Source organism: Rhinolophus ferrumequinum, chromosome 28 (genome assembly GCF_004115265.2).
Source record: "Rhinolophus ferrumequinum isolate MPI-CBG mRhiFer1 chromosome 28, mRhiFer1_v1.p, whole genome shotgun sequence".
NCBI lineage: Eukaryota > Metazoa > Chordata > Mammalia > Chiroptera > Rhinolophidae > Rhinolophus > Rhinolophus ferrumequinum.
In genome coordinates this window covers 6,929,779-6,947,407 of record NC_046311.1, presented here as the reverse complement: position 1 = coordinate 6,947,407, position 17,629 = coordinate 6,929,779, and the positions used below count along the sequence as shown (strand labels likewise).

Below are 17,629 nucleotides of genomic sequence, written 5' to 3'. Positions count from 1 at the left end.
CTTCTCATCAAAGCAAACACCTCGGTCATCTCCTCCCTGTGGCCTTTTGTTTGGACCACGACTAGCTGGTTCTCAGCGTATAGGTTACCTGCCACCTTGTTTATACAGCTTTAGCGCCGTAGGTATTGTTGGGCTTACTTGTGTTTTGTAGGTGAAACTTGCTCAAATACAATTTCTGTTTTTCTGGAATTTATTCGTGTTCTCTGAAATGCTGCTGCTATTGTTGCTGGCGCTGGTATAAACTCATGGATCCTACTACCCAGGAGGGACCCGGCTTTGACCCTGAAGAGAGTGCTGACATACAGTCTTCAACAGGCAGTTGTCGTACAGGTAAAAGAGCTTTGTACTCAGAGGGAGAAATTGTTCTGTTTAGTATTTCACAGGTAAACCTTTTCTTTAATTAACCAACTTTCACTTACCTTGAGGTCAGTCAGGTACCAAAGGGAGGGGAGATTCTGAGCAGTCGGTCAGCTGGGTGGTGGTGCACGCATGCGCTCACACGCTTTTCTCTTCCTAGGGAAACTCCTTTCTCAGAGCCACCTAATTACTCTCTTCGTGTAGACAATTTAAAGAAGCTTAGTTATCTCTTTTCCTAGCCTCTAGCAAAGCAATGATGGCCATTCAAAAACCAGGAACAAGTCTGGGGAGGACTTACTGTGGTGGAAAATTGAAAAAAAAAAAGTAATGTAAACAACGCAGCTGGCTGTCACAGAGGGAGCTGCTATAGCAGTTATAAGAGCCATATATTCTCTATGTATTCTGGATACAAATCTTTTATCAAATACTTGATTTGCACACATTTTCTCCTCATCTCTGGCTTGTCTTTTCATTGCCTTCATGGTGTCTTTGGAAGAGGAAGAGTTTTTAATTTCGATGAAGTCTAGTTTATCATATTTTCTTTTGTGGATCATACTTTTGATGTCACATCGAACAGATCTTTAGCCAAGATCGCAAAGATTTTCTCCTGAAAGTTTTAGCTCTTATATTTACGTCTTGAATCCATTTTGGGGTGAATTTTTGGGAGCGGTGTGAGCTAAGCATTTATTTATTTTTGCATGTGGGTATCCCACTTGTTCCACTGCCCTTTGTTGAAAAGACTCTTAAAGGTGCTTTTCCTTGAAGATCTTACTGCTCGGTCTTGGATGTACTAATGAGCAGAAGGCTTTATTTTCTGATTGAGTTGGAGGAGGAGAGAAGGAGGGGGTTTCTCTTGGGTCGTGGCCTTATTGTAAGTAAGTCTTGTTACCAGAGTTTGTGTTGCTTGATTCCGATTCTGTTAAAATGGTGTCCACAGAGTCTTAGTAAACAATGAGTAGAGTTTTAAGCAGCTTGGTTTTAGTTAAGAAGTTGCTGTGTTATCTTCTCCCTCTGACGGTGATTATGAAATTTTATTTTAACACACAGTTCGGGTCAGATAAGTCTAGGATAGTGTAAGCTAACTTGAACATTTGGTAAAAATAGTTCCTACATGAGAATGATGAAACCCTTCTTAAAACATTTTCTTTTTCCAAACAGTTACTTCTAACCATAAAAGCAAAACATGTTTATTATAGAAACTTTTGGAAATTAACGAAGTATGAAGGAAAACCTTTGTTCCCTCATCACTGCCATCCCGACTTTGACACAGCAATACCTTTTAAATTTTGTGTATGGACTCTGGACAGCGTAGTTCCTTGGAACAATATTTGGATCTAGTGATGGATTCACGCCTGTTTTCTTGCATTTCTCATAGGAAGGGAAAAAGTTAGGTGCTAATATTTGATGAGCATTTATTATAAGCCAGCCTTGTACTTCACAAAGCTTTATGAAGTATTAAAATGATACTTAAATAGTATTAAAAATGTATCCCCTCTCTCTGTCTTCCCCAAATAATTTGTCCAGTGTCACTCAGCGAGTGTGTGATAGATCTGAAAATCGGGGGGGAAATTTAAGCATCTTTCAGTTAAAATCCTTAACCTGTGTTTACTTTCATGATTTGAAAGGCTTTAAAAAGAAGAAAGGATCAAGTTCTCCTTTTCTTTCTTTTCTGGCTCATGTGGCCTCCCTTTTATTCTCTCTCAAAATTGGAAGTTCCAAGATCCCCTTATGTCTTGCTCAAATTAAGGTTTGTTTCTCTTCTCCTTTCTGTGCTGTGCTTTCAACTTTGAGAGCCTTAGTTTTAACTTTGGTATTTGTTAGCGGAATAGAAAGATAAGAAGAGAGCTGGGATTTTTGACAATGAAAATTCCTTCAATTGGATTTTAATTTTTTAAGCATTTAATAATTAGCTGTGGATAACCAGGCAGGCCATTTAGGTTCTTCCTCCATAAAATGGACTAGCACTCAGCAAAGATCCTTTCACGGTGTGTCAATATTCCTAATTTTTTGTGTTAGTGGAGCCATAAAATAAGGTTCTGGTGATACGGGCAGAGGTATCTGCCATTGGGACCAGTATTTAGAAACCTCTGTCTTCTTATAAGGAACCTTAAATCTCAAATCATCAAACTGTTTGCATTGAGTTAATAGGTAAGAAGCATCAATTGTACTCTCCTTTTTATGTAAACAAAATGTGTGTGTGTGTGTGTGTGTAGGATATTTGTGATTCTGGTGCTTAGTTCTTCCTCCTTCCTTTAGGAGATGGTTTTGACAGTGGGGGGTGGGGGCCTCTTGACAGCCCGAACCTCCCACTGACACCCTCACTTTATCAAGTAGCATAACTTATTCTAATCTGTTGCTTATGTAGTTGCCATAGTATTCTGCCTGGGAACAGAAAGGTGGATGAAACGTTTGTCCAGTAATCCCGATTTTTTTCCCACCCTCATTGACATTTCCCAGCAGAAATTTGTTTCTTAGTGATTCAGGCTAAGGCTTGGGAGTGTAATGAATGCAAAGGGAGGTGGGTGTTTGGACTCTGGACAGTTAAGAAAAAAAAAGAGTTCTTTATATTAACCTAACCCACTCTGTTAATCACTAAACTACTTTGTGCAGTGATTTAAGCTAGCTACTCGTTATATCAATTGTATTTATTTCTGGCAATTGTTTTGTTGGGGCTGACGATTAGAACTCAGGCTAGAATGGAGCTTTTCCCTGCTAACCAGGCGCATTAAAACAAACAAACAAACGAAACAGAAAACAACCAAAGGTCACAGGTTCCAATGATCAGCTTAACATATTTGGATCGGTGAATCAGGATGAAGAATCCTAAACGTTAGGAAGTGTGGAAAAGAAATCCTAAAGGAAATAAGAGAGGAATTATTTTCCTCTCTCTTATTCTAGTGAACTTTTGACTTGGTTGCAGAAGAAATCCACATGGGAGTAAGAATTGTTTATAGAGTAAAATGTTTACTTTGCATTGATTGTTATTTTTGCTTTTCACTTGTTCAGAAAAAAACTGGAAAGAAAAGCTGTTAGTAGTGGTTGAGTGAAATACTAACAAACAAAACAATCCTTTTCTGATGTCTAGAAGTGACTACAAAATCAATTTTAATCTCTTTCAGTAGACCGCATAGGCTTTGTGGGGAAGGGATTACAATTGAGTTAAAATGTAGTTAGGTTAACACCAGGATTCCAGCAGCACTTCCTGGTGAGTGGGTTTTGGCCTCCTTTCCACTTTGGACCTCCTACTTCCTGGAGGCTTTCTCTCCCAGCCACTTGGCCCTGGGGTATTCGCTTACCACAGAAGAAGTTAACTCTTCATGTGGTACAGTGATCACAGCTGTTCTGAAAACTGTTACAGTGGGGGAAATGAAGGTAGAGAGACTTTGCACAGGTCCTGCGTATTGTTTTTCTATTTAATGTCTTAAAGCTGTAAGATTTGAAAAGAACTCTTCTTTGCCCTCATCCTCCAATTGCTTCCTCAGTCAAAACTCCCTTATCCTCTGATCTCGGTAAGTTCTGGGGCATTATCTGATCAGACAGTTCTTTGGAATGAACCGCCTCAGGGTTAGTTGTATTTTTAAAAGATGTTAGATAATTTAAAGGAATATTCAGTTAGCACCGTTTGTGGGCCTCACCTCTGAGGCCCCGAGGCCACCAGGAAAAGGGTGATCCACTTGGCACTTGACCCTGGAAGAGCTCACGGTGAGAGCTCTAGGCTGTGCTGCCGTCAGTGAGCGTCAACCTAGAGAAAACAGATCGCTGTGTTCTGATGTTGAAGACAGAAAAGCAAACTGACACATCGGAGGCTTTTCAGTGATCATCGATGCAAGAAATTAGTTATTTAGGATATTCTGTGTCCTGAAATAGCATTTAATTCTGTTTTCTTACCTGCTTGTCATATTACTGAAGTATTTTAGGTAAGCAGTGTGCTCTGAAGAAAATTCATTTAATTACAGCTTTCTCTGTGTCCCCACAGTACTGCGATTTACCTTTATTATAGTACTTACTTATAGGCTGACTTGGGGAGAAAGAAATCAGCTGTGAATAAAGGTCAATCCGTAATTAGATCAACGAAATCCAACCAATTAATGAAAGTAAGGCAGGAATGGAGAAAGCCAACAATTAATCATTTGTCTGTGGTAATGTCTCTGTAGCTGATGTTTTCCTTCTGGTTATTTGGACTTGGTTGTAGAAGCACCATGATTGGTGCACAGCCTGGTATTACCTGAGTTGTGACGGCAGCAGGAAATACACAGAGCAGTAACTTGGGGCTAGGGAGTTTGGCCTTACTGTGGAAAGCAAGAGGTCCTTGAAAGAATTTGATCAGAGAATTGACACAGATCATATCCATATTGTGGGGGGCTCAGCCTTGTGATAATGGGGAGGAGAGATTTTGCTCAGTGGCAGGGAGCTGGCGTCCCAGGAGGAGGGTGGGGGCTTGGGCCGTCGGGACACTGTTGAGGAAAAGCAGCAGGTTTTGTTGAGACACGACGTAAGAGGTTAAGGAGAAGGAAACGGTTGCATGAGAGCTTGAAGTGAGACCACTCCTGAGAATGAAGGGGAGTCAGGGGGTGGGGTTGTGTAGGACATCCAGGGGAATAGTTGGCAGCGAGGTATGTATGGAGCTTAGGAAAGACCTGGAGCTAGAGCCAGCGTCAGCAATCCGCTTGTACGAGTACGTGATAGTGGCAGTAAGGAAACGGGCGGAAACAACACGTGTGGGGTGTGAGGGCTTATCCAGAGGTAAGTTGTCTAGGTGGTGGGGCCAGGCAGACCTGCCCTTTCTTCGCCCCCACTTTGCCCAGCCCTTCCTAATCATCATTTACAATATTCTGTGTCCTGAAATAGCATTTAAGTCTGTTTTCTTGTCCTAAAGCTCTGGGCTCTGGTGAAGAGAATTTAATTTAAAATCCTCACATTAGTTAACATTGTATAAATAGTTGACAGCATAAATATTTGGGTTTCACTACATACACGTACTGTGACAGGCAGTCCTGCCTGTCAGGTGAAGACAGTGGTGGTGAAGAGCACGGATTCTAGGGCCAGGATGCCTGGGTACTGAACCTTTCCCTGCTCCTTACTGGCTGTCACTTCCTTAGCTGTGGGACCTTGGGCCGTGTGTTCAATGCCTCTGCTCCATTGCCTCCGGCGTAAAGCAGAGAGATTGCGAGGACTCAGTAATTCCTTAGTGGAGAATCCTTGTAATAGAGGATACCCTGATATGGCCTAAACCCCAGCTGTAGTTATTAGCTCTTGTTAATCTATACTCTGATATCCATTCTAAATGGTCCAGATAGTAATTTGGTAGTATCTAATTCAGAGACTAGTAATTCATAGTTAAAACTTACTCTCCCCCAGTCGTTCCCTTTGCTACCAGTAACTTCAAAACTCCTGGGCAGAAAAGTGGATTTGAGCCTCTCCTCTCCTTTTTCCTTAATTAGATGAAGGCTCTGGGGGTGATGGAACAGCGTTGCCCACCCTTGGTTGTAGCTGAGGTAGGAAGTGGAGCCATTAGCAATAATTGGTTTGAACTGTTTGCTTTCTTCTCATTCTCCCTCATTCTGCTTGTCTGACAAACCTGCTGTCAGTCCTCCACCCGGGCGTTGTGAGGCTTGAAGACGAGCTGCAGTTCAGTGAACCTTTTATTCCCAATCCTCCAGCCAGTGGTTGTAATCGTTAGACATTTTCAGAAAGGGTCAGATAAGTTAAAGTGATACTTTATGTTGGAAAATCTTTGCTTGGCAGTGGTGGGGAGGTGGGGTAGTTCTACCACTGAGCAAGTTACTTCTTAGGGACTCGTCGTCGTTTTCTGTAAGATAAAGGGACTGGAAATACATTATCAACATTTCCTTTTAGGTTTGAGACGATCATTTCTAGAAACGAGTCTCGAAAGATAAATTTACCCTAGCAATAACTGTAGAAAACAAAGAAGGACATTTAAACACCAAAGGAAAATAATTGGTGTGTTAGCATTGTTATTGAAGAATGTCATAATACATTGATTATTTAGTGCAAGAAAGAAGACGGTTTGGGGAAAGAGAGACGGTGTGGGAAGCAGAAATCCAGCATGTAATAGTATTTTGGTATGGACGTTTTTGAGGTGTTCCTTCTATACTGGAACACGTGATAGTCACTTTTAGCTAAGTTTTAGAGTAGTTTTCGTGACAACTGTTTTCTGTTGCTCAGCTAGAATTTTTCAGAAAATGGACTGAAAGGGGGATCATTTAGATGGAGTCCTGGTTAGTATGTACCACTGATGCATTCATTAGTATTTCGAGAGCCACTGTGTGACTATAATGGAACCGAAAGTCTTGTTGGAGAAGAAGTCAGGCACGCAGGAATTCACAATTCTCTTTGCCATAGTCAGTGTGCACCACGCAAGGCAGAAATCTACAACTCACCCTTGATACTTACTCTCTATATTTATCACATTTATCAACAAACCTTGTTGAGTTCAATATCCTTAATATCGGTTGTCTATCCCTTTCTTTTTCTTTCCATCACTACTCTCACCCAAACCCTAGCTATTTTCCCCTTCCTTGAATTATTGCCACAACGTTTTTTCTAGATGGAATCCCTGTGTCCACTTCTTGCCTTCTTTCCCTCTATTGTCCATCATATTTAAAAAGCGATCCTTTTAAAGTATAAAGCTAATCGTGACCCTTACTTTTAAAACCCTGACCAAAATCGTTGCCGGGTCCTGGAGTCCCTCAGTGGCCCCTGCGCTCGCCCGGCCTCACTCCACACGGTTCCCTCTGTTCTCTGTGCTTCTGCCACGTTGTTTTCTTTTAATCCTTCAAATTCACCTGGTCTCTTTTGCAGGGTCTTGGTACCTGAAAGATTCTTCTCTTTGACTGTGGTTACTTTTTTCTCAGCTCTCAGCCCAAACATTCACTTCCTCAGGGAAGCTCACCCTCGACTTCCCCAAACAGATGAAATCTGTTATTTATTTTCATAATGCCGTATACCTCACCTTGGTAGTATTGTTGCACTTTTCTATTTATTTGTGTGATTATGTGATTTTTTTTGGTCTCACTAGACTCCAAATCCTCAGAGCACAAACCTTCAAAGGACTTAGCATTCTCTCCACAATACCTGGTATTTCTCCTATTCCGTGGGAGGAGCTCTGTGACTATACGTTAAATGAACGTGTAAGCCTGGGGTAATTAGAGGTCACAGAAGTAGCATGGGAAGAGGTGTAAGGTACACAGTTATTGTATGAATTGGATAGAAGTAGTCATTCTGTAATAAAGAGAGACTGCAGGTGGGGAATAGCGTAGGCTAATGACGTCTGATGGCGGGTCTTCCGTTGCCCTAGTGTTGGGAGTGTGGTGTAATGTTCCTGTGGACCTGGCGAGTTGGGCATCCCCTTGGAAATGCAAGTCAGGTAAACGAGATTCCCGTGTTGTGTTGGAGCAAAGTCAGTGCCAAATCAAACACTGTGGGCAGACTTGGGCCCGAGTTTCCGTGACGTCGTTTGGGTTTTGCGGTGCTACTTGACAGGATTTAATGTTCTTTATCCTGCTTTCTGAACTTTAAGGAAGGAATGAGGAATGGGGTAAGCCCCTCCCCCCCAACAAAAAGAAAGAAAGGTTGTGTAGTCAGAAAATGACAGAACCTCTGGCTTGCTTTTTAAAATAATAGTTTTTGTTTTTTAAATAAGAGCTGTTCAATAAAATGGAAAGGGTATGGACCTGGGTTTGATTCTTGAACTCTTTTAAATGGCTTTATTGAGATATAGTTCGTATACCACATAAGTTACCCGCTTAAAGTGTAGAATTCAGTGACTTTTAGTATATTCACAGAGTTGTGTAAGAGTCACCACAGTGATCTTACAACATTTTCATTAACCCCAAAAGAAACCATGCACCCCAGAGCCATCATCTTGATCCAGCAGTTAGTAACTATTTTATCTTGAATAACTTAGCTCTCTGAAGCTCAGTTGACTTTTTTCACTTGGCCTCTTGACAGCTAGCAAGAAATTGAGTCAGATTGCCCCCTTGTTTGACCCGAGAACCTTAATTCCTCTTACTAACAGAGGAGAGATTATTGGTTACCCTAATTACAGGTTTCTTCCTATATATGCCAGTGAAATAGGTTTCTTCTGTCTTCTCTCTGTTCACGTGGGCGTCGTGATGTACACGTGCTGGATCCATTTGTGTCACTCCATTTCACCTCGGTACATTTGGTCTCTCCTGTACATCCTTGGTATGTCCTTTCAGCCGTTCAGGGTTTGGGGCTCTTCAGTCTGACTTCCAATATGAATCGCAGCTCGTCTGTTTATGTAATCACTTTGTCATTAGGTTTTCAAGGCCTTGGTAAAAAGTGTTCATCAGAGTTGGGCAGAGGTGGGCTGGGGAAGAGTCACATTTGCCTGTGACAGAAACCTCGTTTCTTGTTGCTGTGCTTCAGTTATTTACTCGTGCTTTGTTGTTGAAATCATGATCCGGTTGGAGATGGCAAAAGTGGGACTGGGGGCCTGTTCTGCTCCTGTCGTGCTTCCTTAGATTCCTAGAAAGGCCACATGCTTGAACCTCTAAAAGCACATTCTGTGGCTTTAGAAGCAGAGACAAAAACATGTGCGGGAGGAGGGAGAATCGTAGTCAGACTAAAATTTAAATTTCAGTCGGGTATCTGAGGCCATCGTGTCCTCTTAACTAGATTTGTTCCCTGTGTTTACAGCAATATTCTGGAAGATTTGGGCAGCTGTTTTGTTGGCATTCAGACACAGTCAATCCCTTGGATGAAAAAAAGTTACTAAGAAAAAAAAGGAACTGTGGTGTGTCTTATTCGTTACTCTATGCTGGATTCTCAGATTACTGCTTCCCTTTTTAAGGCTCAGAAACCATCTTTTTAACAATTTATGTCTGATATTCAGATAAAACTCAGTAGATTACAGTTTATAGAATCTACTTTCTTACTGCAAACTATTTTTCCATCTTTTATTCTTGCATAATCTTCCAGGATTCAGGAAGTATCTATCTGGCCTGGGACAAACTCCTTTACGTCACACCCTGACAGTTTCTCCATGTCTTGTTAATTTTTGCTTTGCTGTTATGTATTCTGTATCATGTTCCCTGAAGCGCATTCTCATTGGTAGATAAGAAGGACATAAAAATGGATAAAGCAGGTTTTGATGAACTTCCCTTTGTACACACACCACCACCCTGAGCAGTAGGTCTTACATCGTCCGTATTTGTCTTGCCTCGAACATAGAGAAATAGAAAAGCCCTTTGTGGAGTCCACGGCATTTTTCCAAACTTCAGGTCATTTTTGGAGTAAAGAATCATACGCTTTCTGACGTTCCACTCTAAACTATGATAGGTTCGTCCTTGTAAGCAAACTCAGAAGTGTTGAATTGTTCAGTCACTCGAATATATACACTGAACATTTTAGTTAAACAGGCCTTTCTACTTTGGGTTGGAGATGACTGCTAATGAAGTGTTAGAGATGAAGATGGATCTTGACCACTCCTCTTTCATCAGCATCCAGGTAACAAGGCCTGTCTTGTCTCAGACTGTATAGGAAACTCACTTCCCGCACGTCCTCTTTCCTTAGGGCTCAGGGTGGCAGCCTTCTCCTCCCTCAGGTACAGTTATTGGCTGTGAGCTTTTGTTGAGTTCGTAGACCTTCCATGGAAGTTCCACGAGGTTCTGGATCTGAGTAGGTATTCCTCAGTCCTTTCAATGCTGAACAGCACAGACTGTAATTTACTTTCTGCGGCGTGCCAGGCACCGACAGCTAGGCGTTCTGCTTCCGTTTTCTGCTTCGTCCTCCCAACAGTGTTGTAAGAAAGTCATCATCTGCTTTCTACTGACCAGGCATCCGAAGCTTAGAGAGGTTAAATGAATTGCTCCAGAATGCATAAAAATAATCTATTCTATATCTGCATTTTTAAATCAGTCTTTAAAAGTAACTCAAATGGTAGGAGGCACACCCAGAATTCTAATCTAGGTCTTTCTGATCTCGAAAATGAGTGAGTTTTCTTACTGCTGTTGCGGCCCCACTGGGCTGTGGTGCTGTGCCAGCTGCTTTGGAGGCTTTGGAATGGAAGAAAACACACCTGCAGCCTTGACAGGCAAATTTTTTTTTTTTTAAATTAGGGTGGGCAAGCCACTAAGACTTTTTCTAGAAAAGTGGACCTCCCATCCTTTGGGGAAGCAGTGGGCTGAATCTGTTCATCGATGTGCAGAGGCGGAGCCCCCGGAGAAGTCGGCGGCGATTATCTGTGTCAATGCCGTGGTGTCTAGCTGTGGCTCGTGTCTCCTTGCCGTGATCTGTATGTCACGCTCTCCTTGGACACAGCTGTTTCCGCAGACATCAGGTGTGTGGTAACAGACAAAATGATTTGCCTTTATTTTCGGCTTGTATTTACGATGTCTGTCTTCACACAGCCCAAGTGTCATGAAAAGAGATTTGAAAGTTTGTCAGATAGACGTAGGTCCTTTCAAGGGGTGAGGCGTCTATTTGCCTTAAGCAGCTGAAAAAAAAAAAAAACTGACTTGTAAGTATCCTCTTGATCCTGATTTTGAGTAATATATGCTCATTATGGAAATTCCGAAATATGTAGAACTTAACTCATCTTGAAAATTTTAGAACTACAAGTAGAAAAATATAAATTACCCATAATCTCACTGTCCATTAATCATGACTGAACATTTGAGTGATCCGTTCATGAATAGGGCAGCCAACCTGATGCATAAACTGAATGGAGATTAGAGCTGCCGTCTTAGACCCAGGGAGGAGTTTGCCATCTGAGTTCAGTTAACTACCTGCTGAAACAAAACAAAAAAAATCAAGATTCTTTGGAGGAATGGAACAATCCAGAGTCACCACAATTTCTAGGATACAATCTAAAATTAATCAAAATATGAAGAAACAGGAAAATGTGACCCATTCTCAAGAATAGTCTAATCAATAGAGATTGATCCCAAGATGACTCAAATGTTAGATGTAGAAGATGAGGATATAAAAGCAGCTATTGTTGCTTTACTCAGTTATGTACAAGGAGATCTACTTGTAACGAAAAGCTCCGAAATCGTGGCACAGAAATAAAAATGTGAAAAAAGACATTATTTGAAGTAAACATTTTACACAATACACTTAACAGAAATGACGGGAAAAAATTCTCTGAAGTTTTTGGTCACTGAGAATGATCTAATCTGAAGAAGAGAGACAGGAGATGGAAACAACAGTGAACAGAACCTTAGGGACCTGTGGGACAATTTAAAAAAGGTGTATAATCTGCGTGTAATGAAGTTCCAGAAAGAGAAGAGAGAGAATGGAACAAAAAATTCTTTTAGGGAATAGGGATAAACATTTCCTAAATTAAATGAAAGAATTATGTGGAAATCATTATTGTTTGACATTGTTTAGAAGGAGAAAGGACGGAAAGGATGAGCATGGAGCCTGGGAAGAATGGAGGCTTGATTGTCCGTCCTACTTTTCCCCAAAGGTCTGGTCTTAACAAGCCTGACTGATTTCCATCCCTGTAGTGTTTCTTTCTGGGCCTTACAGATCACAGTGTTACGAGATAGGAGATGAAGTTTCAGCCAATACCAAATTGCACAAATGGTAGAATATGGTGGTTTTGCAAAACGTGCCAGGACTGGTTTCTTTGGGAGGTCTGCAGCGAACACTGGCGCTTTTTGTGTGTGCTGCTGTTCCCTTGGCCTTTCTCTTTGCTTTCCTTCCCTGCTAACCTCTTCCTGTTTCTGCGCAGGGACACAAAGGAGCCTGGTGCATCGGAGCTGGACTGGCTGCCTCAAAGGCAGTGAGTTCTGTTGATACCAGAGTCAGCTTTGGCAGCAGCCCGCCTCTGGGGAGGCTTTTGTTGGGTCTTTGCTTTTCTCTCCTGGATGATGTTGCCAGCGGCAGTCTGGGGGTCACTCGGCGAAGGGAAGGTCCTAATGTCCTTGGCTGAAACGCGGTGACCAGAGTCCTGTGACTCTGTCCTGAACGTTTGTAGAAATGCGTGCTCACACCCAGCTCACACCCACTGTTGAAGCTATCCTGTTCATGAAATGACTGCCCACGCCCCTGTTCCCCACTTCTTGCTCTGGCTGACTTTGGCCCTCCCCCAGTATGGTCCCTTCCCTTTCAGCACAGCCCCTGTGGCCCCGCCCCCGAAGGGTTAACCTCTGGCATGAGGGGTCGGTGCCCGTCTCTCAGGCTTTACCAGACCAGTGACTTCCCTGCTCGTCACTATTCATGCCTCTCCCCTGCCAGCCCCTCTCTTCCTGTGCCCATCCTATGTGTGCCACACTGTGTGTCCTCCAGAGGGGTTAGGAATCCAGTTACGGGTTTGGGGAGGCCGTGTCGTGTAGGATGAACAAAGACAGAGCGCTGCACTCTTGAGCAGGGTGTCCCTACACAAGTCCTTTGAACCCCGATGTCCATTTTTTTTTTTTTTTTGTAGAATAGAGATAATACCTACTTCTCAGGAGTTTTTGAAGCTTTAAAAAAAAAATCTGTATATAGTAATAAGCCTTCCACATAATTATTCCTTTGATTTCCTTTTGGTCTCATCATAACCAGTTATTCTAGGTCATTTCTAATTTTGTACCTTTTGCGTGCAATTCTGTTTTAACGAAAGAACTTCACAGAGGGAATTAAAACCTGGTAGTTTCTTACTCATCCATCTTTGCAGGGAGCAGCCTAAACTTCAGAGGCCCCACTGGGTTGCCCAAGATTGTGCAGCCAGTAAATGGTGAAGCTGTTAGCCCAGAGCTGACTGACAACTGAAGAGTGTCTCCTTGGAAACTCCACGTCTGAGTTTTTAGATGACCCACCTCGGTGTTCTTTTTCCTCTTGTGCGGGGCGGAGGTGTCCCATGGTGGCAGCATTCTGTATTTGTTCCTTGCTGACCTGGGATACTGGAAGGTTATGGTACATGTGCCGGTAGTCTGGCCATCTTGCTTGGTAACTGCTTTGTCTTGCTATTTTCTTTTCAGCTTTATAGCGGACTTCAGGATGGCTCATCACCGTGTGAAAAGCCAGCCTCCTTTTCCGTGTGTGCCATGAAGCAATGGGACAGTCTGCTCCTTATCGGAGTTTCTGGAATCTAACACGATGCTGATAGAAGCATCATTCCCCTTAACTGCACTTCTCATGTGAAAGGCTCCCCATTCACTCTCCCTAATAAGCTTGGGTGTTAGTTTGGAAGCGTGATTATTTTCTCTATCAGATTTTGGTAGAACTTAGGGGGAAAACATTCTCAGAAGTTCCTGTTGCTTATGTAACAGCAACTCAATTTTTTGGGCAGCACATTTCAGCCAGCGGATGTGAGCCTCTGTTTGTGTAGAAGGGAGTCAGTCCATTTCCAGCTGATTCTCAGGCTCGTAAACATTTCCATTTGGATTTGGGTAGGAACATGTTGGTCTGTGGAGTTGCTTTACTTGTTGGGTAACTACGCAGTTGGCTTTTTCCCCCGTAGGCCATGATCTGCTCCTTTGGAAAAGCAGAATGGGGCACAGCTGTAAGTTAGTCTACACTGGTAAGTATTGGGGGAGATGAAGCAGATGAATTATACAGAGAAGTTTTAAGCAAGTGTACGTCTCTGCCTTCCTCCTCTCCCTTCAGTCTTTTCATTAGTGTGATGCTACTTTTTCTGTCAAGCATTTTCCATTTAAATGAATGAGAAGAACTTCTCTTCCTTCTCACCCTCACTGTGTGTAGTCCCCAGCTGACAGAACCACTCTGCCTGATTTGTTTATATACCTTAGGTACTCAGGGTTTCTATGCGTGGAAGTATGATGTGTTAGACGTGGGAGGAGCTTCTGTGATGACCTAATCCAACTCCTTCCATTCACAATATAAGAAACCGAGGCTGGGAGCCTGGCTTCAGCTCGGGAGAGCAGTGATGTCGTAGTTAGAGGTTAAGACATGAGTTTTGGAGTCAGATCTTGGTTCAAATTTTATTTACCGGCTGTATGACCGTATACAGGTAATTTCAAGTGTGAATCTCTTCATTCGGAAAATGGATTAATGGGAGGATTCGCAAAGTACCTGGAACGGACTAAGTAAGCTCTCTTAAGTGCCAGCAAAGACAACGATGGCAGTTAGTTGTCTTTGTAGGAGGTACGCTATAAGATGTGAGTGAGAACTGTGGAATTGAGCTGTTTACTTTTTGGAGAACTAATGAGAACACCTATTGAGGAGGGAGACGAGGCTACAGCTTCTTCGTCAGTGAATTTGTTGCATGTATGTTGTGTGGTTTTTGAACAGCACGAACGCCGAAAGCCAGTGAGTGCGTATGTTTACCACCCGGTATATTTCCAAAGTGTGTGCTTGAGGAAGAGTGAGGGAGAGGGGAATAGTTTTAAAAATGCCCTTGGTTGAGTTTCAGAAAAGGCTTTCAGATACCGGGAAGCAGCTTGTAACAAGAGGATGAGATCAGCTGGTATAATTGGAGCTCGCGGCTAATCCTTTTATTCTGTTCTCTGAACATTTCCAGTGTCTCTATTTCTGTGCAAACAGATGAGCTAGAAAATGACCGGGTCTCTCCATAGAGATGTCATATGCCACGCTGGGGAGGAAGGAGCCCAGGGTGAGGGAATGGGAGGTAGAGCGAGCAGTCAGCTGTCAGCCTTCAGCTTTGCTTAGCTTTTCCCTACAGCAGGCAGTGGGGCAGTTTTCTATTTCAGTACTTCTGGAGAGAATTTTAGAATGTGGTCTTTAGTTTGGTTGTACCAGTATTTGGGCAGGGGAGCAGAGGGAAAGAACGGGGGAATCAGGAATGATATATTTTTAAAAGTAACAAACAAGTTGACCTATGAGCTTCCACCTCATGGGTGGGGCTGAGAGCGGGTGGCTTGCGGTTTTCACCATTGCGACTTCCTGCTGATGGAGAGCCAGCCACAAAGAACCGTTCGGAGCCCAACCCTGAGAGTGGCAAACACCTTCTCATCTTATTCAAGTCACTTAGAGGGAGAACTGGAATCACTGAGGTTTGGACTTGAAACTTCCAAAGTGCTGGTTATTTGAGTGAGTTCTCTTAAGGATTCTGCTGTGTCTGCGAGTGAGGAGTGAAGCTTCGGTTTGCTGCTTGTTTCCCGTCTTGCATTGCTATTTTGTTTTGTTTTTTTATTGGCTGTCCCAGGGCAGGCATGCCTGTTTGCTGGGCTGCTGTCAGGGGAAGACAACGCTTCTAGCACATCCGCTCGCCACCACTACTGCATCACCGTAGCGCCCTACAGATTTATTTGACCGACATCAGTTCTCAGAGGCAGGTGATTTTTATCTCTGTTTCAGGACGAGTTCCTGAGAAAGGCCTCATAGCTAGCAAGGGCTTGGGCTCCAGCTCTCTCCTCCCCCGCGGCCTCTTCCAGGGGCCACAACAGCCTGGCCAGTCATCAGCTGACAGGCGATGGTCAAGGTGTGATTCTTCGCTTTGGCAGTTGGCGGTCTCTGATTTTTGGAGCAAGTTCTGTCCTTCAGATCAGTCTGCATCTGGCCGCCTTCTAACCGCGACTATTCTAGTGCTGGACCCACTCTTTGCGGGCGAGGGGAGTCCTGCTGTGGGGCCTCTTTAATTTATGTGGAGAGTCAGAAAGCCAAGATCTCAGCTCTCTGGAGAGTTTATTGGGACTCTTTGTAGTTCGCTGTTCTGTCCAGTTTCCGGAGAGCGCGCACACGTATTGGTTGCAGTGAATGACTCCGTGTACCTTTGGTTTGCCTGCTGTCTTCTCATCCCCTTCCACATGGAGTTGCTTTCTGGATGGCCTGGGCTCTCAGAAGACGGAGCTCCTCACCCCCAGTAAACAAGACCTGCAAAGCAGGTGTTACTTTTAGGATAGTATGCCCCCAAATCTTCAGTCTTTTCCCCTTAAATTCCTTTTTCATCGTAAAGAGTCCCAGGAAAAGTAGCCATTGGCTACCAAAAGTAGCCAATTTGGTCTGCTCATTGTGACCAAATTCTTAGCATTTGGGTTGTTCTATAGCAAGGTGTCCAAACTGTTTTCAACGTTTTTCACCAAGGGCCGTATGCGGTAAAATACACAAACAGCCGGGCCGCTCACTCGAGGTGAAGTACGTATTGCCTCCCCTGGTTTATTTAAGTAAACGAAATATATTTTTGGAATTTGCTGCGGGCCAATTAACAATGGATTGAGGACCGCAGTTGGCCCGTGGGCCGCAGTTTGGACACCCCTGTTCTATAGCATATTGATTATATGAAATACCTGTACTGTATATTTTTTGAGTTTTGAAGTGTTGTAATATTAGAGGAAATCTACTGTGTAGTAAATGCGTGACTTTCTCTAGCTTAGCGATATTATTTGGAGTCTCATGTGCATAGCAATGTGGCCCGTTTCCACATTTACTAGAAACAATAATTGTTACACGTTTTTGTCAAGTGCCATTTATCTCCTCATACACAGCTAGAACTGCTAAGATGTTTTAAACATCAGGTCTGTGTTGTGTTTATTTTTAAATTCGAGTTTATTGGAGTGACAATTTTTAGTAAAGTTACATAGGTTTCAGGTGTACAATTCTGTAATCCATCATCTATGAATCACATTGTGTGCTCACCACCTGGAGTCAGTTCTCCTTCTATCAACGAGGTCTGTATTTTTATGACAACTTTATTTTGTAACTTAGTTCATGTGGGGAAATTAATTTCCCATCCATACATTGTTTGATAAGTTCTTAACATATGGATGGCCTTCTCATAATTCTTCCCATTATGAAGAATTCAGAAAATTTGAAATTCAGGGAATCTCTAAAATTTCTTTTTGTATCTGTTATTTCTAAGTACAGAACAAATGTAATACCACCCAAACTTAGATTGACAGTAACTTTTTAATTTGATGCAAAGTTGCCTTTTTAATCATTTTCTTAAACCATTTTTAGTGAATTGATCAATGTAGGAGAAATTGCAGAACACAATTTTTTTTTTTAACCTAGTAGTTGATTTTATACTCCGTTGAGGTATAATCTTACCCATTATTTTAATATTGTCAACCACTTGTTACATTTGTTTTGCGAAGTATGTCGGAATTGAAAGTGAGTTATCTTTATTAATAGCCAAGCAGAATAAGCCATAGCTCTTGTAAACATAGCTCTGTTTTCAAAATGTGTAGGAACTTCCCCTTCTTCTACTGTGGATGTTATGAGTGCACTTTCAGGTTCCTGGGGCACCAGTTTATGTGTTATTTGGAGGAGAGATTACTGAGCGATTCCTTTCTTATATAGTGAAAGGCTGAGAAACAGTTCTGTTCTTTCATTGAAGACAATGTCTCAAAAAATCCCTGAGACAAAATAACCATTTTAG

The 17,629-nt window shown here is 42.6% G+C and overlaps 1 protein-coding gene across 13 annotated transcripts in view; it reads left to right on the top strand.

The window, feature by feature from the left end:
* Positions 1-17,629, top strand: part of AKAP13 (A-kinase anchoring protein 13) — a 309,763-nt gene that overhangs the window by 87,945 nt on the left and 204,189 nt on the right. For 7 of the 13 annotated variants that reach the window (XM_033100203.1, XM_033100196.1, XM_033100197.1 and 4 more), the window contains exon 1: positions 219-330. The exons of 2 other annotated variants lie outside the window; for them this stretch is intronic. In XM_033100203.1, the coding sequence (XP_032956094.1) occupies positions 246-330 (85 nt within the window). In that variant the 5' untranslated portion in view covers positions 219-245. 4 more of the 13 variants (XM_033100194.1, XM_033100195.1, XM_033100199.1 and 1 more) reach the window with 4 other exon arrangements.